Raw genomic sequence first — 22,763 nt, 5'->3', positions numbered from 1 at the left:
TCGCAGCTTCCTCCCGGGTTCCTGTTATTTACTGACTTTTCTTGGTCTTAATTCTGTTTTTGCCTAGCCGCTTCCCAGCCTGCCTCCTGCCAGTGACCCCAAGCAGCATGCAGACTCGTGCCAGCCCGAACTGGAAAACTCCAGAGTTTCAGTCGTGGGTACACCAACGGCTGCCCTGGGCTCACACGGGCACAGACCAAAGGGCTGAGGACAGGAGCAGCTGCAGACATTTGGGGTTTTGGTAACGGTGTTGTTAAAACTCATGGGAGTTCTGCATTTAGTCCAGGCAGCCCCATGCTGACAGCCACCTGCCGAGCCCCTGCTGTCCCCTTTGGGGTTTCTGGTGCGGGTTCCAGGGCTGAGGTGGTGCCGGGGAAGTCCCCAAGGTTGGGCTCAGGGTGGTGCCGTGCACCGCGCCGCTTTATGACCGCTGCCTGGTGCCTGCCTGTGCTTGCTCTGCAGGAGGGGCTGCTGGCTGGACGGCTCCGCTGCGGCTGCAGGGCCCGGCCCTGGCTCCTGCTCACCGGGAAGCAGCGCAGCACCGAGCCCTGCTCTGAAGCACCACTGGGATCTGAGGGAAGCTCGCTGCACCCCCAGCACTACAGTTTGTTTCCACCACCCCCAGCCCAAGTGCCCCACACACCGTGGTTCAGAGCAGGTACGTTCACACCAGGGCTGAGAGCCCCTGAAGCCAGCACGTGGTCTGGTTTCTCTACAAATACACAAGACCCTCTCCCCTTTTTCAGTGAAGCACAGCAAGGCAGAGGTGTGCAAGGTAACCCCAAGACTGCCAGGCAGCAAGATCCTGAGTGCAGCTGCTCCATCCCAGCAGGTAGTGGGGAGGGCAGGCCAGACGTAGGTGCCCTGACCCAAGTCCTCGCCCACAAGGTCACTGCTTGGCTGGGTGGGGGCTGTTTTTTGACCCTGAGGGCCTGTAAAAGTGGAAGACTGAATGCAAACAACGTCCTCCTGTTCGAAAAATAAATCCAAATAAGCCAGGTGCAATGCCAGGCTGACCTTTGCCCAAGCACGTTTTTCAGCCGTTTGTGCCTACTCCCTCTGGTAGGAGGTGGAAACGTCCCGGGGCAGTAGAAGCAAGAACCACGGCAGCAGGATTTTGGGGTAGCCTGTAAAGGACTGACGGGAACCATGGCTTTTGTGCCACTTTCCTCATGCAGTCCTCATAAAGCAGACCTGGGGCAAGGGTGGCTTCCTCAGCAGTCACACGCTGCTAGGTAGAGCCTGGAGCCATGAGCCTTGGTCGTAGCCGGGGGTTTAAGCTGGGCAGGGAGATTTTCAGCGCTCCTGAGCAAGGCGCGCAGCTCCTGCTGCCTCTCCTTAGCTGGGGAGCAAATGTTAGGAGCGGGGAACCCGAGAGGAATTCATAAATAGCCACAGATCACAAGCCCCAACACCCTGGGGCACCCTCGTCCGCAGGCGCTGCCCCCTCCCAGCTTGCACCCAAGTCTGCCCGGGCTGCTGGGAGCCCTCCACAGGAGAAACCACACGTTCTGCCTGAAAATATGCCACTTTTTTTGTCTTTATGTTGCACCGCAGTTTTAACAAAGATACAAACATGCAGAGTAATGCCACTCGTCAGCAGGAGCTCAGAAGAGAACGCAGCAATGCCTGTCAGCGGTTGGCAGGGAGAGAGGCGCTTGGAAAAGGGCCGGGAGATGCACTGCCAGGAAGGGCAGCGCCCCAAGGACCCCCTCCCTGCCCGTACCCACAGATTTCCTGGCCTTCCTTTCCCACAGGGCAGCAGGTCATCCTCTCCAGCTGGGACAGGAGCTCTCCCTTGAGCCCCGTGGGGTCCAAACTGTTCCACCTCTGGCTCAAATAGAAGCAGCAGCAAGGGTGGAAGGCACCAAGCGCAGCTCAGCCACGAAACCCTCTGCTCAGATGTGATTTACCCTTGAGCCCATTACAGGTGAGGAGAAGGGAACCAGTTTTTACCCTTTCTCCATTCAGTTTCCAGACAGCAGCGTGATGCCTTCTGCTACCTGAAAATGTTGGGTTATGGCAATGAGGAGGAGCTGCAATGGGTGACTTTTATACTACTGCTTTCCTTTCCCAGGCCCAGGGAGGCAGAACAGGGATTATTTCAAGAAATAAACCAGCCCTCGTTTTCACAAAAGAGCAAGAATGCCAGAAGGGGGAGGGAGTAAAAACTCAGGAGAACCTGCTGCCGGAACTGATATGGCAAAGCGTGGATTACTAACGCTGAAGAGCCAGGAGATTAAGCTAAGCAATACATTAAGGGTATGTCCCAAAGCCTCTCAAGTCTGGCTCGTGTAGCCCTAATGCTCTTTTTGCTCTAGCCCCTCCTTCTCTGCTAACTGCTGTTTGGGAAGTGTCGCAGATGGCTCTGACTGGAACTGCTGCAGGCTGGTTCTGTGGCCTTGTGTTCTGCTTGACACGGGACAACTGAGGATGACTTCACGGAGCTGCCTCCACAGCAAGCTCAGGTGGGGATGCTGGAAGTGCTTACTTGCCCAAGGTAAGGGATCCCTACTTATCCGGCAACACAAATCCTGCCCCGTTCGATGGGCTGACTGAGGGAGGGGAGGAAAAGAGGAGGACTCAGTTGAATTTAGCCTTTGAAAAGTCCATTTCTGGATGCTGTTCCATGAACCTGCGAGGAAAACAAAGGTAAGAGCTTGGTCAGTCAGCAGGAGCCACAGAACAGCTCCCCTCAGGGACACGCAGCGCCTAAGAACTCAGCACCCCCTCGATTCCATTTCAAGTCACTTGTGCAACCTCCTCCTGTTCCACTTTTCAAGTTCAAGGCAGCCTTCTCCCAAGGTTTAAGGCATCCCTACTTCCTGTGCTATCAAGTTTGCTTCCTCCTCACACCTTCCACAGCAGGGACTGTGTTACTGAGCTTCCCGGGCCACAATCTCCAAACACTCTTCCCTTAGGTCAGTGATATTAGCAACCCTACTAGCCACCAAGGTCAGCAAGCCCAGACACATGGCAGTTATTAATTATCAGATACACACCCTGTAACTGTTACCTCTCGGACAGACACGTAACAGCTCTGACCCTGACTGTGGGGCAGAGGGGAGATTATAAGGGAAGATTATGATTTAAGCTTAAACGTGTTTGCATTACGCATTGCCGGAGACACCGGGAATGTCTCCGGTGCTGCGACGGTGAAAATTAACGAAGCACACGACCAGAGAAATCACTTCTCAGGCTAGGTACAACCTGATTACAGATGCCCTGCAACCCCGGCAGATTGGACTATTTGGACACAGGTTGCCACATCAGAAGGTTCTGAGAACAAAAGGCTGTGCCTGAGGGTGCTCAGCAGCGAGGTATTAGCACATGCAGAAGCTCCCACCTTCCCCCTCTGCCCTGCAGTTCACCAGGGGGTACAACACGTAACCGTGTGGGGGAAGCAGACACAAAGCACAAGGGCAGGCCCCCTTCTTCTTCCACGCTCTCATCTCGTGTTTTCCCCTGAAATGCTACCGCAGCATTTCCACCTCCACGGAAATCTGTGCTGCAGGAGTAGCGTCCTTGTTTAGCAGCCAGGAGGGCTTCGTTGGCAGAGATTAGCACCCACCTGGGTGTCACTCGGTCCACTTTGGCCTGAACAAAGTCTAAACTTCCTATCCGCTCTCTACCAGCCAATCTGCACCCAAGCCAAACCTGCAGGGAGCTGAACGAGTGACTTTTGCCAACGAGGTATCCTGTATGTGCACTTTCCAGGGAGGCGAGGGCTGCCTGCCATGCTATCAGCTCCACAGGTGCTGAGGACGTCTGGGTTGTGCTCTAGAAGTCTCTTCCTACCCTAAACTCCGTGCACTGATCAGAGCCAAGCTTCTGCCAGCACAGATAAGCCAAGGAAGGAAAGGAGTCAGGTGCAGAAGGCAGGCCAGCTACACTAATCCTCCTTGCAACCCTGAGATAAGATGGGGATTTGCACTTGCTGAGGAAGCTGCCTGATCCAGAACTTGCCTCCACGCCTTCCTACGCGGCCTTGGGAGCCCTTGTGAGTAATTTCCCTGCCGAGGTGCGTTTATGCCAAACAGGGCAATAAAGACATAAAAGGGTTACGGGCTTGGAGACAGCTGTCTGGTGGCAGGTGTGTAGAACGGGGAGATTATCTGTGCTACTGAGCAGGAGATTAGAAAACAATCAAGACCATGTTAAAGTTCAGCAGAGATGGCACCTCCATGCCCAAACATGCTTTCTGGACTTGAAATCAGCAGATTAAGACAAAGCCAGAGCTAGGCTGTTCCTAGAATTTCCCGTTAGGCTTTCTACACCCACTGACTTTTATAGACACGGGTGAGTAGCCAATGACTGTCTAACTGCTGACATGAACTCAGGTAGGACTGAGTGCCAACCCGTTCTTTCCTTGGTTGCACTGCTAGATATGTGTGAAAGGAAGGGGTATGGGAAAGCGAGGATCTGTGAATTAATCAGTTCTACGCACTTTTTCAAAATGTCTTGCTTCTTCTGTTCATCAGATGTGGGGAGGCCCATGGATTTTTGTCGCTGATCATACATCATTTTCTCCACCATGCTGCGAGTCTCGCTGTCCAGGTCTGACAACTGAAACCAAGGACTTCTATCAACACTGAAATAACCTTGCTCAACCCACCCCCCACACACACAGCCTGCTTGCAGAGAACACGACTACACTGGTGTTACATGGTGCTGTGTGCACAGGCTTCAGAAATACTTATACAGATACTAATCTATAAACTCAGCTCCATTCACTTGCAGTTCTGGGAGCATTTAAGTTCTGGGAGCATTTATATTCTATGATAGCATCACATGCATCAGTACTCCCAGTACTGCTAGCAGAACAAAGATGTAGAAGTTGAACGTGACCTCAGCGCAAGCACATTTACGAGAAGGCTCCATTCAGTAAAACAGAGAGTTCTTACTTTTGAGTTCTCTGGATTGATTTTCTTGGTGTTGATCTCTGGGTCCGTGGAGACTAGTTTGTTCCACCATTCCATCTTGTTGATCTGAAGGAACGAAGAGGCAAAAATTATTTATTTTTCCTGGACTTGTTCTTGGAATTTTATGTCTCAGTCACAGGAAAAAAAACGCTGGAATCAAACTTTGACAATTTTCTAAATGTCAGTAAAATCTGAACGTGAATAAAGGGCATTACTTTCATTTCTAACCACTTTACCTAGCCTGAATTTCCACAATTGGCAAATCTTGGCAGCATGTTACATGTCACGTTTGGCACAACAAAGGAGGATTACAAACACATCATCTGGAGAGGCCCAGAAGGGACAGGAGCAGCAGTAAGGTCTGTCCCTGGATTTTTCATGTCGCTAACAGATGTGAAAGAATAGCGCTATTCCACTAAAGCACAACTTTAAAATTAGTGATTTCCTTACACATTTTCCTGACCTGCTTAGCAATCAATTGGGCATACTTGATTAGCATGAAGTTGGGCTGAAAACGGAAGCAGGGCATTTCAGTTTGCCTCTAATAGCATCACTGATGTTGTACAAAGGACAAGCACGATTCTTCTGTTTCAGCTCACAAAGCCCAGGGCTTTCACCGGTTTCGTGCCTCTCATTTCACTAGGTAAGAGGCAGACAAGCCCCACTTCTCCCCAGTCTGTTCTGCTTTACCTTCTCCAGGTGCACGGTGACTGTTTTACCGTCTTCAATCAGCCAGGAGCTCTCCTCCACCTTCACTTCATTGAAAAGGTCTCCATCGATAACAGGCGAGTGGCCCTTCAGGCCGACTTTGAGGTGCCGTCTCTGGATGTCAACCACCACGTCCTTCCCCTTCAGCCGGAAGCTCACCTTGAAAGGGATGGCCAGCTGGACCAGACAGAGGGCAGATGTGAGGAGCAGAGCAATGCAGTTTCTCCTCACCCTCTTGTGCTGCTGTTTTAAGGCTTTGTGCCTTGCTTTCACCAGAGTAAGACCGAGTACTCAATGATTTCCCTAGGGTACTGAGCAAGCGGGCAGTGAAAGGATACGTGTGTAAATTTGACAACACGATGGCCAACGTATCTCAGTGGAAGGGAAGCAGATTTTAACATCTTAACCATGTTTGCCAAGGTTTGGCAGAGTTAAGTGCAGCTTCTGGGAATTGTATTTAGTTACCAGGCTCTGCCCCAGCTACTGAAATGCTGCCAATACCTACAATTAACAATCTTCCATGGGCAAATAAGATACAGGACATCAGATCCGTTACCCTTACTAGCATTTCCTCTTATTTCCTGGCTAAGATCCCTCAGACCCTGGATATAAGGCAATACTTACATCCAGCTCTGAAAGAGTCTGTGTCCATCTGTAGTTTGGAAGGTCAGCTCCATTGCCAGAGTTGGGTTTAAGTTTTCCTTTATCCTTCTCATCTTCCTCTTCTTCATCTGTTTCCTAAACAACCAATTTGAAGTGTAAAGAAAGGTTTTTCAAGTCTCCGTGTATCTTTCACTTGTGTCAACAATTCTAGGTTTGTGTAAGAATTTCAGCTGTGCATATTCCATATTCACATAACTTTAACCCCCAGTGAAAAGGCGTCTCTATTAAGACACAGCAACAAGGGGGAAAAAGAGGTGTTGAAGTCTTTGGAAATTGTGTTATGACAAAGGCAAGATCTTTTTCAGTGCATATTCCCAAAGAAAGCCAAACTGGACATCCCGTAACACTCACGAGAGTTCTGATGGTTAACCAGAAACATATTTCTCTCAGTCTAACATAAAGTCCCTAGGTGAGCTTTACCTGCTTGTTAGAATCTGAAGATTCACCTTCATCTTCCGCGGATTTCACTGGGACGCTGTTAACCTCTTTCTGTGCTTCTTTTTTCTGTTTAAAAAGAGAATGAACAGGCTCAGATAGCGTTGATGCTTTGTGTCACTTGCTGATCTGACACTAGGTGGCCTCAGCCTCTTCAGCTCAAACTGAAGAGCCAGACTCAGAGCTACAACCAAGACCGATGGGGAATTTTCAGTCCACAGTGTTACAGGAAAGCGGTACTGCTGAAGGGAAGTCCCCTCGCCATGATGACAGTAACAGAGGATGCTGCTGAGACACCTTGCCAAGGGCAGAAAGGCGATGTGACTTATGGGCAAATCCACACCAAAACGCAGTGATTGTCCTCGGTTAATTTACATTAGCAGCACACCACCTGCTCCTACCTGGGGATCCAGACACAGCCTTTTACATCACTCACCACTACCTGAACTACGTGCCAGCAAACAGAGGAGACAGCCCAGACCTGGATGGCACCCACACGTGCCAAGCACTGCTCTCACCTGGTCGATTTCCAGCTGCAGCCTTTCTGCTTCCTCGTCTGTAAGTTCCTTAATCCTCGGCTCGTTCGCTTCCTGCTTTGCTTCTTTAGCGAGTTTCGCAGCTCTCTCTGCCTTTTCTCGCCGTTCTGCCTCCTGACGAGCCTTCTTCTCCTTCCGCTCCTTCTGAGCTAGTTTGTTGTGATGGTTGAAGGTGTCTGTGATCAGCTGAAAGACAGGAACACATAACAAAAGGTTTAAGAAAAAAAAAAAAAAGACACTTTTTCAAACCCAAATGACTATCTACTAGGGCTCTGAGAACATGTTAGCCATACTGATGTGACTTCCCTTCATTTTTGCTCATCATTTGACTGAAAATCCAGAGAGGGGGAAAGCTGGAAGTATTTAAATGCAATTCTTCCTAGCTCTTTCTTATTTAGGGAGTGTATTTCAATGGAGATAAAAACAAATAACAATTAAATTCTCCATTTGTTTACTCATTGTGCTCTTCCAGCAGGACAAGCAGCTGCCTAACCCAGCCATTTGACCACTCTCCGTACACCTATGAGAGCTGGAAGAACGGTGACACTAAACCTAGTTTTTGCACCTGCTTCTGACCTTTCCCACAACCGAGCTTTCCCCAGGCACTAGATGGAGGTTCCTCTCTTATTAATATCTATATTACGAAACCTTTTCAATGAAGAAATTCTAAAGCTCCTGGAAAGGTTGCTACTACTGCAAGAGCAAAGGGCAGCAAGTAGAAATCAATAGGCATTGCAGTTTAACATCAGTGTTACGAGGAGAAAAAATTGGGAAGCTTATCATTTTACCGAGGGTCAAGTTCCTCCAAAAATCTTTGCTCCAAACCTAACTACAACTGCTCTTGTTGTTGTGACTGAAAAGCAAAATCCCAAGGTCTCTGATGCAAATGGCTGTACTGCTCAGGGGGAAAGCTGAGTACACAGGCAGAAAGCCAGAGCAACTGCCTCGTGGTCAATAATGCCAGGGAATACTGTGCAGAGCAGCACGTATGAGAGCTGCTGGCTGCTCCAGAAAACAGTGCAGACAATCTGAGGAAATAATCGGAGTGTTTTCAGACAGGGGTTCTAGGTATTTGTTCATGTATATCCCAGAAACCCCGCAAGGAATCAGCACCTCTCCAGAGCAGCTCAAAGCACCCAGGCCTCGTGCGCTTCTGTAACCAACCGCCAACTATTCCTGCTTTGTTTTTAAAGGGCAAAGTGAGATTTATTTACGCAACCCGAGCCCAGCGTTTCCTAGGACACAGAATTCAGGACGTGCATCTCCCAGCTCCTGTTCCTAACAGCACGACAAGCTAGGGAGCGAGGATATTTACACAGCCTGAGCCTGCAAGTGTGCGTGCTGCATTTCTCTCAACTGCCATCACATCCCCTCGCTCTACACAAGGGCTGCATAAAAGGCAGTGACTTTCCCACCCTCCCCTCTTCGTCTTTAATGCCAAAGGACCAGCAGGATTAGGGAAGCAGCTTCTGCAACTTGTGGTGTTGCTATGGTGTCACAGACCCCTTGTGCTGAGCACCTTTTCAGAAGAGCATAAAGCATTTTAACAGATACCGCAGTAGCCAGGAGCTCCAGAAGCACCAGCCAGTGCTTATCTCCAAGCTGCTGCTCAGTTTCAGTCCCAGGTAGCAGAGTCCCCAGGAATTTGGGAGATTTCTCATAGTCTAAGGAAAACAGCAGGAGACTTCACCTCATTCTTCCTTTGGAACCATCTCCTTTCCCTTACCTGCCTCACTTAGCCACTCCAGGGACTAGACAGCACACATACTGCCCTGTGTTAGCAATTAATGCCTTCCCTAACACGCTCACCATGGCAGCAGTGCCTGCTTTGCTCACAGGGACTTCCAGTAAACCAGAAAGCCCTTATAGAAGACGAGCACTCCAGATTTTGTCCTCAATTCCCTACTGTCTGGGATCTAGAAGCACCAGACCCTCCCCCATCAGCTCCCCTGTAAGCTCTGCGGTAACCACCCGCAGCCTCAAAGCCAGGCGGGCAGACGAGGGGCACCACAGCCTCCAGCCAAGCGTTGCAAAGCAGCTCACGTGCTAAATGAGATGGGAACAGCCACCACACGGGTGGGTACAACCAAGAAACCTCCAGAGAGCCTGCCTAACTCCTGCTGGAACACTCTGCCTGCCAACGAGGCAGCTCAGAGCCCTGGGCTCGCTCAGTCCAGGCAGGTACCACAGCCTGGAGACAGAGGTGCAGCCGCATGTGCAGAGACGTGGACTTTGTGCTTTCTCTGAGGTGAACAAACAAGGTAACCTGGGGTTATCGCTCCTGCAGTGTCTGTCACCGTTAAGTCAGTGTGTCTGGCAGATTTGCTTTCCAAACAAGCCTTTGGCCACAGCGTGGCAAAAAAAAAAAAACCTGCACCAACGCTATCGCTGGGACAAGCAATCCTGCCTCACCTCACATCGGGGCGGCTCGTTATTGCTTTGTTTTGTGGTGTGTTTCATCAGCATCACAGGCTGCCCGTCCCCAAGTGCATTAAAGGGCTTTGGGGCCTTCAGAAAGGGAAGCCTTAGCATAGCACAGACACGGCACATAAATAAGACAATAAAAAGCATGGATTTTGTTTTTTTTTTTACCTTCTCTGCTACGCCATCTTCTCCACCAGTGAAGAAATCTGTTTTACGCCTCAGGAAACTAAAGAACGTGTTCACAAGCTGGTAGAGAGGGAACAGGGAAAGGGAGGGGAAGAGAAGGGGTGAAGAGAGAAAAAAAGAGCAGTGAGACCAGATCACTCCAAGGCACCTTGTGTCTCTTGAGCAGCCTTTAATGTGCCCTTCCTATCTGTATCTGCATCAGGACCATGCTGAAACCCCGTGACTGTTTCCCAGAGACAACAGCCAAGGGCTTTTATGGACATCCAGCTCCTGGATCCGATGTTTCTGAGGCCTGTGTGCGCTTCACATTAAGAGAGGGCAACCAGCTTATTCTCAAGTCACCTTGAAGATGCATCTACTTTGCCATCCCAAACTGTTACTCAGATTTCTCTGATGCAGAAACTTTGGGTATACACATGTACTTTTATATAAATATATACACACACAAATGAACGTATCCAGATGCTCACATATTGTCTGTACTCTGTATTCTGCTTCTCTCCTTGCCTCTGCTCTCCAAGTGTGCAAGCCACCCCCCAGCTGTGTCCTGTTTATTTCCAAAAGTTTCAGCTTTTTACTTCTGACTGTCTCGCTGCCTTCCAGATGTTGCTGGTGAATTAGCAGTTATGAACTGACACCCCAAAATACCCCCATGGAAATGGGTCTGACTCTCAGTGGATTTATTTTTTTTCCCCCCAGGAGTTATGTCTTGTCAGTATTTCACCCTGAAGCTCCACAAGGGCAGGAGGAGCTGTGTTTGGCACCGTTTCCCCACGTTTGGGTGCAGGGCTTGTTCCCACACACCCCTCCTTGCAGGTCAGCTCCCCACCAGGAGCCACCGCCTGGAGGAGCAGGAGGCCCCCGCAGCGCCCCACGAGGAGGAGGAGGGGAGGAGCCGCGGCCTCGTTTAACGGCACCTGGCGGCGGCCACAACCCGCGGGGGGCTCGAGGGACCGCAAAACTGGGCCGAGGCGGCTCCGTCCTCCCGTGCCTCTCCCGCTCTGCAGCCCGGGGCCGAGCCCCACGCGTGGAGCCGCCAAGGCCGAGAACCCCCAGCACGGGGAGGCCGCACACGGGGGCCCCTCGCTCCGTGGCGGCGGCGGGGGAGGGAACCCAGGGGGCTGCGCGGGGCCCCCCCGGGCCCTCCTCCTCCTCCTCCTCTGAGGGCCGCCGCCTGCCCATCCCCGTTACCCCCGGAGGAGCTCGGCGAAGCCTCCGCCGGGCCCGGCGGCGCTACCTCGCGCACGCCGCCCTGGTGCTGCTGGGCCATGGCCAGGAGCATGCCGTCGAAGCGATCCTCCTGCTCCGCCGCCTCCTCCGCGCTCAGCCCCATCTTGACCCCGCCGCCGCCGCCGCCTCCTCAGCCCCCTCACGCCGTCGCCCGCCGGAAGCGGAAGGTGAGAGAGCGGAAGCTCGCCCCGCGCTCGCCTCTCCAATCCGCCAATCGCAGCGCGCGGCCCCGCCGCTCCCTTCGCGGATTGGTCGCCGAGCGCTGGGGTGGGCGGGAGGAGAGGAGCGGGGCGCGGTTGCCATGGCAACGGAGAGGCCTGGGCCTTTCCAGAAGGCTCCGCGGGGCCTGGGGAGGCCTCGGGGGGTCAGGCCCTGATCCCCCCACCCCCAGCCCCGGTGGGCCCCGAGCCGCCCCCGCCGCCCCCTTCCCGCACGGCTCCTGGGGCCGCGCACCCAGGCCCTAAGAGGGGCTGGGGCCTGCAGCCTGTGTGGGGATGGGTCCAGGAGGCCCCACAGGCCTCGGCGGGTGTCCCCCATGTGTGATCTCCCCCTGTCTGCACCCCCCAAATCTGGGGATGCTCGGGGAGGGTTGTCCCCATCAGGGCGAGCTGTGCTGCACACAGGCTCCTGCTGCCTGGGGGATTCCTCAGCAGCCCCCCTGAAATCAGTGTTTGGATGCTGCCCCTCCCCTAAACCAAATTGTGCTGGTACCACGTACAAATCCATCTTGGCACCTAATAATTGACATCTCATGAAAGGACAGGGGGCAGAGGGTGCAGGCTAGAACACAGGAGGTTCACAGGGTGCCAGAACGCTGGGACAGGCTGCCCAGGGGGGTTGTGGAGCCTCCTTCTCTGGAGACATTCCAAACCTGCCTGGACGCGTTCCAGCATGACCTGATCTAGGTGTTCCTGCTCCGGCAGGGGGATTGGACTAGCTGATCTTTCAAGGTCCCTTCCAGTCCCTCACGTTCTGTGATTCTTTGATAGCTGAGAATTGAAGGTGAAAATTCACCATCCTGGCCCTCCCCTGCCCAGTATTTCCCCTGTGACACGTGGGGTCCTGCCTTGCCCGCAGGCTCCTGCTGCCCAGGGGATTCCCCAGCAAGCCTCCTGAAATCAGTATTCAGACACTGCCCCTTCCCTAAGCTAACTCCTGATCAGCAGATACACATACCTGAGCAATTCAAGGTGAAAATCTATAAACCTGGCCCGCCCCTGCCCAGCATTTTGCTTGTGACACACGGGGCCTGCCTGGGGATGAGTTGTTCAGTTCACCCGCTTCCTTAACTGTAAGAGCAGTGAGGCTCCTGTCAACAAGGTTAGGCAAATATCTGCTGATAAAACGACTTCCAGGTTGCTCTTTCCAAGGCCAGAGCACACAGGCCGTTTGCCACAGGGCCCTCGCTCCAGACGGGTGCCGTGTGTGTGTGTGTGAACTCCTTGGCAGTGACACCTGCCATATAGTGTTGCCTGATTGCAGCGCGGGGCCTTGGTGCCATGGTACAGCCCGGGTTAATGACTTTGTTTATACTGTTTGGGTAATCGCGATAAGGCCGCCCAACCCGCGCTGCCCCGTCCCCCCCTGCGGCAGCTGCTGGCTCTTCATTGAGAAAACGGCCATTGACGCCACGCCGAGAACTTGCTGGCCTCAGCCAATCAGTCAGGGGACGGCTGCTTTTTTTTTTTTTTAATGAGGACCGCTTAATCACAGAGCGGTCAAGGCTGGGAAGGGGGTGTTTCACTTGCGAGCGAGCCTTATAAGAGCTGGTTTGAGCGGCCATGTGCTGGCAGAGCGGGGAGGACAGGGTGTTTCCAGGCTGAGGCAGGGAGGAAGTTTACGGGTCTCTCACATCTGCTGCAGCAGGAGCTGAGTTGCGCGGAGGATCCGGGCTCCCAGCTCAGCCATGACGAGCAGCAGCGTGGACATGGACTGCGAGAGGTGTCAATGCCAGCAGGAGGACAACCGCACCGCCATCCTTTACACCCTCCTCAGCCAAAACCTGAACCACAGCCGGGGCAGCTGCAGCCCGGCCCACCAGCGCTGCCTGTGCCACCAGCGCCGGACGGTGTGCCTCCGGACACCCCACGTCACCTGCCAGGCTGCCTCCGACGTGCTGGTGAAAACCGTCAGCTTCATGAAAAACCTCCCTTCCTTCCACCTGCTGCCGCGAGGGGACCAGCTCCTGCTGCTGGACAGCTGCTGGGTCCCCCTCTTCCTCCTGGGGCTGGCACAGGAGATGGTGACATTTGAGGTGATGGAGACCCCGGCCCCCAGCATGCTCAAGAAGATCCTCCTCGATGGCCAAAGCAAACGGCAGGAGCCCGAGCGGACGCAGCCCACGCTGGCCGCCGTGCAGCGGCTGCAGTGCTGCCTCAACACCTTCTGGAGCCTGGACCTGAGCCCCAAGGAATATGCCTACCTGAAGGGAGCCATTCTCTTTAATCCTGGTGAGTGCTCGACCCTCTGAGCCCTGCCTGCTGGTAGCAAGAGAAGGCCCCACACGTGTTAGCATCTAAAAACATATTTCTGGGCTTGGAGGACGGGCAGGAGCGTGCATGAGAGCAGAGAGGGCTGCTTGCCTTATCGTTAGCACCGATAATGCAGCTGGCAGCTGGGAAGCGGGAAGGAGGGCTGTTAAATATAGCATTAAAAACACAGACCTTGTCGCTCTGCAAACAACAAAGAGCCCCATACGTACTCTGTGGGGCTTGTTTGCCCTGTTAACTGTTTTTGCTCCTTCAAAACAGCAGCCCTGAAATAGCCACGTCTCAGCACTGCTGTGTACATCTCGTTAGCGTGGCTCTCAGAAACTCCCTCTGAGATGCAGGGGAAGGGAACGGGAGAAACCTGGAGCTGTTTTCCAGCCTCCCTCTTCATGGGCTTTTCCTCCTTTCTCTTGGCAGACGTCCCAGGGCTGAGAGCCTCCCTGTACATCGAGAGCCTCCAGCGGGAAGCCCAGCGAGCACTTCAGGAGGTCCTGCGGCCCCTGCACCCTGAGGACCAGGGCCGCTTTGCCCGCATTTTGCTGATTGCCTCCACCTTGAAATCCATCCCTCCTGCCCTTATCACAGACCTCTTCTTCCGGCCCATCATCGGCAACGCAGACATCGTGGAGCTCATCGCGGAAATGCTGTACGAAATCACCAGCAGGCAGCTGGCTCCCACGCCACGCATGGCGCTCTGAGCCTCTGCGCTCGGCTGCCAGCCTTGTGGACGCTCCCCAACACCTCACAGGGAGCAGAGAGACCCAGGGAGTGGGGATTTAGCAGGCTGGGTGCCTGGACTCTGCAGAGAACTGGCTGTGCATGTGCCTGTCACTAGGATGAGGCTGTAGGACTCAGCGAGGCTTCGCAGAGCACACAGGAAAACAACTTGGAGTCGGCAGATGTTTATGGCAGCACCTGCTCCACCTGTGCCAGTCTCAGCTTCAGGGAGCGTGCGTGTATGTGACTTTCCCTGGCCTGTAGCTGATGATAAGTAGCTGCCAGTAAACTCTGTGACACAGAGCAGATGGGGTTAGCCTGTCCAGGTTTTTGCTCAGTGAATCCTTGGTCCCACTGAAATCCATGTGTATTTTGCTGCTAACTCCAAGAGATGAGGTTTAGCCTCAGCTGAAAGCCTGTAACAGCTTGGTGATGCAGTACTTAGGTGTGCTGAGTACCCTGTCTTCAGTGGGATCACACACTGAGTGTTACCAAGTGGAATTTGGTCTGGGTGAAGCTTTGGTCTATCTCTATTGTGCATGAAATCTTAGAAATATTCATAAAGAATCTTCCTCATGTACTAAGAGGGAAGAGGCCAGAGTTTAAAATCTTACAGGGTGTGCAGGTAGCCAGATTCATACGTTCTACCTTCTATTAGATTGCATCTTTTCTTCACTATGCCATGAGCTGCAACATGATTGCAGAGCAATGGATTACCTAAAAGCAGCTAAACCTACATCATGTAGTGCTGCGTGAATACCAGGGGCTCCATCCTACCCATCCACCATGTGGTGATTTTAGCAATATTGAGTGTCTCAGGCTGTGGTTTTACCTCCATTCCTGTGACAGGAAGAAACTCACTGAGCTGTAACGCTGCAGAAACAGGCAGAACTGACTTAGTGGCAGAAGAAAACATTCCTGTCTTGAGTGAGAGCAGGTTGTACATGTAGCGCGTCTGGAAAGCTCGCTCCTCCTGTCTGCAGCTTTTGCAACAAGTCGGATGTCAGTATTTTATAAGTGAACATTCTCGTGGTTTGTATATAAGATACAGTAAATTATTTTTTTAATAAAATGTTTTACACTTTGGAAAACGGCGTTGACTTTCAAAGATGGTGTCAAATTTTGGGGGTTCTAAGTTTCCAGAAATACTGGCTGCGGGCCTGGCGTGGGAAGGACGCTAGAGCAAACAGTGACAGAGACTTTCCCTAGAGGCTCTCCATAAAAATCCTCCTGCCTCATCATCGCAGGGGAGCGTTGTGATGTGGACAGGGGAGCTGATTCACAGCCCCGTGGCTCGCAATCTCCTGAGCGCCCGGCAGAGAGAAACTTGCAGAGGCAGCAGAAGCGTGGCCTGTCCACACGCTGTGCCTTCCTTCACGCGCACAGCCTCGCCCAGAGGGCTCCCTGCCAGCCTGCTGCTGGGTGCTGACTCAGCTAGATGTGCAGGAGGTGCCACCAGGCACCGCGACCACCAGGTTTGCCGTGCTTGGTGAAGCCCCACGAGGCCTCCCCGTCCCCTCTTACCCACTGAAACCCCTCAAATTTTAGCCAGCAGCCCCGTGGGAGGACGGACTCCTTTGTCTGCCTGTCCCCCAGCTCTCCCCCCAGCTGCAGCAGGGTGACGGGCTGCTTCCAAGGTGATCTCAGCCCCTGACAGCCGTTTTCCACGGGGAAGGAGCGTGTGAGTCACCGGATGATTTCCGCAGGCCCACGCCAGCCACAGACACCGTGAGCCACACAGCGGTGACACATGCGTGAGTCACAGTGCACTGGGTGCCGAACAGCCCCATCGCTACGGTGACACCGAGGCAAACATTTCGGAACAGGGAAGAGCCCCCAGCCCCTCTGGTCCCAGCAGCTCCTGGGGATGGGATCCCCGCAGGTCCACCTGCATGGTGGAACCAGCCCCAGGTGGTACCTCATGTCCCTGCCCATGACACAGAGAATCCTAGAATCATTAGGGTTGGGAAAACCCTCCAAGCTCACCTGGCCCACCCATCCCCTACCGTCACCCACTGACCCTGTCTCCAAGCACCACGTCCCAGCGCCCTTAGCACCCAGTAAGATAACCAGAAGCTAATTAAGAAAACTTTACATGGTTGTCATTAGTTTTCTAAGGGATTCTCTTCTGTGAGTTCATATTAAGTATATTTTATTCAGATAATAAAGAGGATTTGTTTAATAACTAAGGAACCAGATGTTTGATGTTCTTAATTTCCACTGATGATGAGAGGACTGGAGCACCTGTCGTACGGGGACAGGCTGAGAGAACTGGGCCCGTTTAGCCTGGAAAAGAGAAGGCTGAGGGGAGAGCTCATCAATGTGTACAAATATCTGAGGGCAGGGTGTTGAGAGGATGGAGCTGGTCTCTTTAGGTGTGCCCAGTGACAGGACGAGAGGCAACGGGCACAAACTGAAGGCCAGGAGGTTCCGGCTGAATGTGAGGGGGGATTTCTGTACTGGGAGGCAGCAGAGCACAGGGACAGGCTGCCCAGAGAGGCTGCAGAGCCTCCAAAACCTGCCTGGATGCTGTCCCGGGCAATGTGCTCTGGGTGAGCCTGCTCGGCAGGGGGTTGGACTGGGTGATCTTCAGAGGTCCCTGAAAACCCTGGCCATTCTGGGTTTCTGGGATTTGGGGATTCTGGGATTTTGGGGATTCTGGGATTTGGGGATTCTGAGTTTCTGGGATTTTGGGATTCTGTGATTTTGGGATTCTGGGATTTGGGGATTCTGGGATTTTGGGGATTCTGGGATTTTGGGATTTGGGGATTCTGGGTTTCTGAGATTTGGGGTTTCTGGGATTTTGGGGATTCTGGGATTTTAGGATTCTGGGATTCTGGCATTTGGGGATTCTGGGATTTGGGGGATTCTGGGATTTCGGGGATTCTGGGGTTTTGGGATTCTGGGGATTCTGGGATTTCGGGGATTCTGGGATTCTGGGATTTGGGGATTCTGGGATTTGGGGATTCTGGGATTTTAGGATTCTGGGATTTGGGCATTCTGGGCTTCAATGACTCAGTGCCCCCCCCAGCACCCATCCCCATTTCCCCCCCCCCCCCCAGCCACCAGGCGGCGCCCTCCCTCCCTCCCCTCAGGTATCTGACGTCATCACCGCGCGCCCCAACGCGCACAAGATGGCGGCGCCCAGCGGCGGGGCCGGTAATGGCGGCGGGGCCGGGACCGGGGCCGGGGCTGCCCGGTACTGCCTGGTGAGCGGCATCCCGGCCGCGCTGCGCTCCGCACAGCTCCGCTCCTACTTCAGCCAGTTCCTAGAAACCGGAGGCTTCCTCTGTTTCCACTACCGCCACCGGCCCGAGCGGGGCTCGGCGGATGGCGGCGGGGGGGCTCCGAGCACCTGCTGCTGCCCGGTGGCCGTGAGGCCCGGCCGCGCCCGCCGCTTCGTCCGCATGTACTCGGGCAAGAGCTGGGTCGGGCCCGCCGGGGCCTCGCTGCCCGGCCGCTGCATCGTGCGCAGGGTCCGCCTGGGCCCCGGGACAGGTAGGACCGGGCACCGGGGGAACCGGGCACCGGGGGTTCCCCTCCCCTCCCGACCCGTTTGGGCCCGGTTCCAAGCTGCTTAAAAGCTTTTTTGGAGGTTTTTAACTCTTTAATTTCGTTATGGGGCAAGAAGAGTTCGGCTCCGGGTCCCAGCAGCCCGTGTCAGCTGCTTAAAACCCTTCATGGGGGTTTTTAGCCCCTTAATTTCGTTTTGGGGCAAGAAGAGTCGGTTTGGGGTCTGTTCCCCCTCCTTCTGATCAGGAGGGCCCTGATTTATCCCTCTCCGGTGCACGGTGTGTGTTTGGCACCCCCAAAAAAATAATTCCTTCTCTCTTCCAGCTGCCGAGTCATCTCCCAGCGGGGCGGACGCGAGGGCTGCAGGCGAAGCCGTGGCGGAAGCAGACTTGAGGCGGCTCCCGGAGTTCAACCCCCCTTCCTGCATGCCCTTCGGGAACGTGGGCACCCCCCTGAGCGTCTTCCTGGAGCTGATCCGTGCCTGCAGGCTGCCTCCCCCGGTCATCAAGAAGTTGCAGCTGGATTTCCCGAAGACAGGCTCATCCCGGAGGTATGGGAACGTGCCTTTTGAATACCAGGACACTGAGACAGTTATAGAAGAAGAAAGAGTTTACACCGCCGCGGGGGATGAGATCACGGAGGATGAGGGGCCTGTGGCAAGATCTGAAGCGACCGATCCAGCCAGCGCTGAGGAAGATGAGGGGCAGGAAAAGGAGGGAGAGGAGTCGCACTCAGATGACGTAAGTGGGTTTTTCTAGTGCCATCTGAGGGGGTCAAAGCTGAGGGGGCTGATATAACTCCCAGAGCTCACTTTTAATCTTTTAGGTGTATAAATCACTTGTCTGAAAGCGATGTTAAATGTAGTTCTTCATGTCTTGGCATGCTGAGCCTCTTGGTGCACGTAGCAGTGCAGACGTTAACACCTCTGAAACAGCTCGTCCAAGCTGAGCTGCTTTTGGGTTTCAGCACGAAGGGTTCAGTCCAGAGGAGTGAGTGCAGGCTGTAGCTGGTGCTGCAGGAGGGGACCTCTGCTTGCTGCGTGGCCGGTCGGTCTGGCTCTGCTGTTGCTTGTAAATGAGGTGGCTGGAGTCTGGGGAGCACGCTAGGGCTCTGGCAACGACACGCAGAGCATCACGAGTGGTTGACCTCGAATGCTCCTGCAGTACACATTAGTCATTCAGAAAAAAAAATGGCTTTCCTGACAAAGACTCCTAGAAAACTGGGCTGGACTGGCTCTCCAGAGACTATCTCGCTCCCCCCAGCAGCCTGTCTAGCCTGCTCGCCCAAACCCGTGTCATTAGAGGCAGCACAGTCCCGAGGCAAGCCATTCCCGTTCCTGGCTGTCCCGCCACTCTACGCCAGAATTAGCTCGTATGTCAAATCTCTGCTGCAATTTTATTCCATCAGGTTCTCCTAGCAACAGCGGGCACAGAGAACACTTTGTTCTGTTCCCTCCTTTACAGGCTTCTTATTCAATAGCTGCCTTCGGTCTTTTCTTCTCCATGCTAAGCATCTCTGCTCCCCTGGCCGTTTCTCACAGGCTCGTTTCCTGGATCTCTAGCTGCTCTTTTGGCCGTTCTTTAGCTGGTTAATGTCTCCCTGGAAGGGCTGTGCCCAAAACTGAGCAGGCAGCATAAAGCTGTCAGCCTGATCTGTGGCGGTGCCAGCCAGCTTCTCCTCTGGAACTGATAAAATCTCCTTCGGGATCGACTGGAGTGGAATTAATTTGTTGCTGGTGCTGACTTTAGGTACAACACACCTGCTCCTTAAATGGGCATCTCCGCGTTGCAGAGCGGGTACGCTGCTGAAAGCATGCCGTGAAGTGGGTGTGATGTGGTATTTTTCACCACTTCTGTCTGCTGACTCTGAGGATGGCATTAGTCAGGGGAATGAGGTCATCAGCGCCGGTCGTGTCAGTGCCTGAAAGCAGCAGGCTGAGACGAGCTCTGTCGACAAAGCTGTTTCGTAGGGGAGGCGTTGCAGCGGGCCGGGAGGGTTGGGGGAGCGGAAGGGAGGCTCTGTGCTGCTGCTGTCACCCACCTCTGGCCGGTTCCTTTGCAGGACAACGACACCTGCGAGGAGTGGGAGCGCCACGAGGCTCTGCACGAGGACGTGACGAAGCAGGAGCGCGTGGAGGAGCGGCTCTTTGAGGAGGAGATCGAGCTGAAGTGGGAGAAAGGAGGCTCCGGCCTCGTCTTCTACACGGATGCTCAGTACTGGCAGGAGAAGAACGGAGGTAACGGTGGTGTCTGTGTCACTGAGCTACAAACTGCCCACCACAGGCAGGGGACTGGGGGCCCAGCCTGCAGGAGCAGGTAAATCGGGTACAACCCTTCCAGTTCAGCTGCTAATATAGGCAGGCATCTTGCCATTGCTTTGTAAACCTCCCCTTGATCACAAAACATGCAGAGGTTCAGTCCAAGGACCAGAGAGAGACCCCTCTGGTCCTACTGGGTAAGCACTGTGGCTTGTGTGGTCTCTAATACCCCATTTCTTCCCATTTTGTTAGAGAAATCAGGGGGCTTGGCCACCAGCAAGCAGCTCTTCTTTGTCAGACTTCCACAGCCACCACCAAAACTGGTTCTTTCCTTTTTTTTTTTTTTTTTTTTTGGCAGACTTTGATGAGCAGACTGCAGATGACTGGGACGTGGACATGAGCGTCTACTACGACAAAGGTATCTGAGCTTGGAAAAACTCCTTAGGAAACGGGGGAGGTTGGGAAGTTCTGACCCTGCAGAATTTTGGACGTGGGGAACGCTTTGGCTCTGTCATCCTTTGAAAGCGTCCAGGCCGTCAGAGCACTTGAAACAACATTTTTTCTCATCTGGCTGTGAGAGTTGCCAAAAAGAACAGGTTCTGCCTCCTCGTTGTGTGCCGCTCTGGGGGAAATCACAGCAGCAAACAGCTTTCCTGAGCTGTGCTGCTCTGACTCCTGCTTCTCTCTCCTTAGATGGAGGCGATAAGGATGCTCGGGACTCGGTCCAGATGTGGTTGGAACAGAGGCTCCGGGATGGCTTGGAGGACGGCTCTGTTTCAGGGCAGCAAATCGGCACCTTTGAGAGATACACCAAGGTGAGCTTTGGGCTGTGGGGGCAGTGCTCAGAGGGTGTGGGTCTTGGAGGAGGAGGAGGAGGGTTCTGGGGGATGCAGATGGGCTTTGTCCACCAGCTCTGACGTTTTTCTTCTCTCCCAGGGCTTTGGCAGGAAGGTGCTGGAGCAGCAGGGCTGGATGGAAGGGCAGGGGCTGGGGAGCAGCAACTCTGGAATGGCTGAAGCTCTGGACAACGAGGGTCAGAACCCCAGATGCAAGAGGGGGCTGGGGTAAGTGCCCTGCCCTGCCCTGCCCTTCCAGCCCGTGTTTGGAGCCTCTGCCTGGGCTCTCTGAGCTGCTACTACAGCTACATGGCAGCAAAAGGGGTGGAGTGTGAACCAGGACAGTAAGGCTGTCCCAGGGATCCGCTGTCCCCATGCAGCAGGCAGTGGGGCCAGCCCCAGCACTCCAAAACTGAACACATCGTTTGTCCTAGCAGTCCAGCATTCGTAAAGGGGTTGCGCTAGGTCAGGAGTGGAACCATTTTCAGGCTCATGCATCACAAGAGCACAGGGCAGCTGTGCTCAAGAATTAAGGGTCACCTCTGCTAGTTTTTTTTGTGGGGAGAGCCCGAGTGAGCTGAGCAAGACCTGTGTGCCTTGAGGGCTGGCTCTTGTTTTAGGGACATCTCACAGACAGGAACAGGACAACTGCACCAGCTCAGTCCTCCCTTGTAGCACATGGAGGAGACAGTCTGGGGTTACAGGGGTGTCTCACTGCCTCAGTGTTGGACCTAACACCACCTGCTTCCTTCTAGATACCATGGGGAGAAACTACCAACATTCAGCAGGGTGAAGAAGCCCCGGCGGGACGCTTCGGTTCTCATCTCGACCATCTACGATGACCCTGACCCCATAGACAGCGGTGACCAGCTCCTCAGGCGCCAGCCGCCCACTGCCATGAAGTACAGACAGGACATGCCCTTTGTCCGGGCATCGCAGGGCACTCTGGAGAGTTTCAGTGCCCAGTCACCCTGAGTAAAGACTGTCAGAGCTTTTTTTTTTAACTAGTGTTGCTCCTGTCAACCGCAGGCTGGCTCCTGCTGGTCTTGAGTCTGGAGCAGAGTGTTCATATATTTATTTTTGGAAGAAAGAGTCTTTTTTAAAAAAAGCAAAACCAAAACTTGGTTGTTTTTTTTTGGTTGTTTGTGTTTGTGTTTTTTTTTCCCAGAACCAATCTAGTGAGAGGGGGAAATATTTGTTCACTGGCAGTGGGGTGGGTGTTGCATTTTATACTGGAGCTTTAAAGCTGATACTCCTGCCTGGATCAGCTGAGCCTGTGTGCTAGGTCTGCAGCCAGCTCATCCCAAAAACTAGAGCTCGTAGATCGCGGATCCTTGAGACCTAGGGGAGGACAAGTACAGACAGGGCCAGCTGTGGCAACGTAACTGTCCTGCAGAAAGCTTGCTGCTGGCCCGCAGCTTCGCCTTGCTTGGGCGTGACGATCCCACAGTCCTGGGAGAAACTCACCGGGATGAAAGACGTGCCCTGGCAGCCTTCGGGAGGCGTCTCCCTGTGGTTGTGTGTAGCGGCTGCTTCCTTCCATGGCTCTCCAAGGCCGATTCCAGGCTGCACAAAGTCCCCTGGCCTGGGAGCTTTCATCCCGGTGACCTGGTATTGTGGCGTTAAATGTGTGTTAGGTGTTCTCTGTGCCAGCGGGCTCTGTCTCAGCCCTCATGCTGACTTTGCACTCCTTGATTACCACCTCAGGGACCGCGCAGAGCGATTTCACATCGCTGGGGTTACCCCGGGGGGCTGGGTTCGTGCCTGGGGGACGAAGCGCCGGGGCCGGGATTCGAACCCGGGGACCCAGGGCTCGGAGCCGGGGGGGGGGCGCGGGTTCGAGTCCC

General features: G+C 53.9%; 3 protein-coding genes across 3 annotated transcripts; 2 read left to right on the top strand and 1 right to left on the bottom strand.

Moving 5' to 3' along the window:
- Nucleotides 1-1,522: 1,522 nt before the first annotated feature.
- Nucleotides 1,523-11,282, bottom strand: NUDC (nuclear distribution C, dynein complex regulator). The gene is made up of 9 exons (XM_084497300.1): nt 11,112-11,282; nt 9,857-9,934; nt 7,247-7,450; nt 6,714-6,797; nt 6,255-6,368; nt 5,613-5,807; nt 4,905-4,988; nt 4,448-4,566; nt 1,523-2,635 (listed from the first exon to the last, which is right to left on the bottom strand). Exons 1-9 carry the CDS (start codon nt 11,205-11,207, stop codon nt 2,584-2,586), a joined length of 1,026 nt encoding a protein of 341 aa, XP_084353426.1. The 5' UTR covers nt 11,208-11,282; the 3' UTR covers nt 1,523-2,583.
- Nucleotides 11,283-12,460: 1,178 nt separating this feature from the next.
- NR0B2 (nuclear receptor subfamily 0 group B member 2) lies at nt 12,461-15,401 on the top strand. Its single transcript, XM_084497298.1, has 2 exons — nt 12,461-13,554; nt 14,011-15,401. Exons 1-2 carry the CDS (start codon nt 13,011-13,013, stop codon nt 14,289-14,291), a joined length of 825 nt encoding a protein of 274 aa, XP_084353424.1. The 5' UTR covers nt 12,461-13,010; the 3' UTR covers nt 14,292-15,401.
- A 2,043-nt stretch (nt 15,402-17,444) lies between these two features.
- Nucleotides 17,445-22,036, top strand: GPATCH3 (G-patch domain containing 3; the record flags this gene model as incomplete). The annotated part of the gene is made up of 7 exons (XM_084496867.1): nt 17,445-17,808; nt 18,148-18,563; nt 19,885-20,059; nt 20,439-20,498; nt 20,774-20,895; nt 21,017-21,144; nt 21,672-22,036. 7 exons carry the CDS (start codon nt 17,445-17,447, stop codon nt 21,889-21,891), a joined length of 1,485 nt encoding a protein of 494 aa, XP_084352993.1. The 3' UTR covers nt 21,892-22,036.
- Nucleotides 22,037-22,763: the final 727 nt, after the last annotated feature.

Source organism: Aythya ferina (assembly GCF_964211825.1).
Source record: "Aythya ferina genome assembly, chromosome: 24".
Taxonomy (NCBI): domain Eukaryota; kingdom Metazoa; phylum Chordata; class Aves; order Anseriformes; family Anatidae; genus Aythya; species Aythya ferina.
This window is presented reverse-complemented; position numbering and strand designations above follow the sequence as displayed.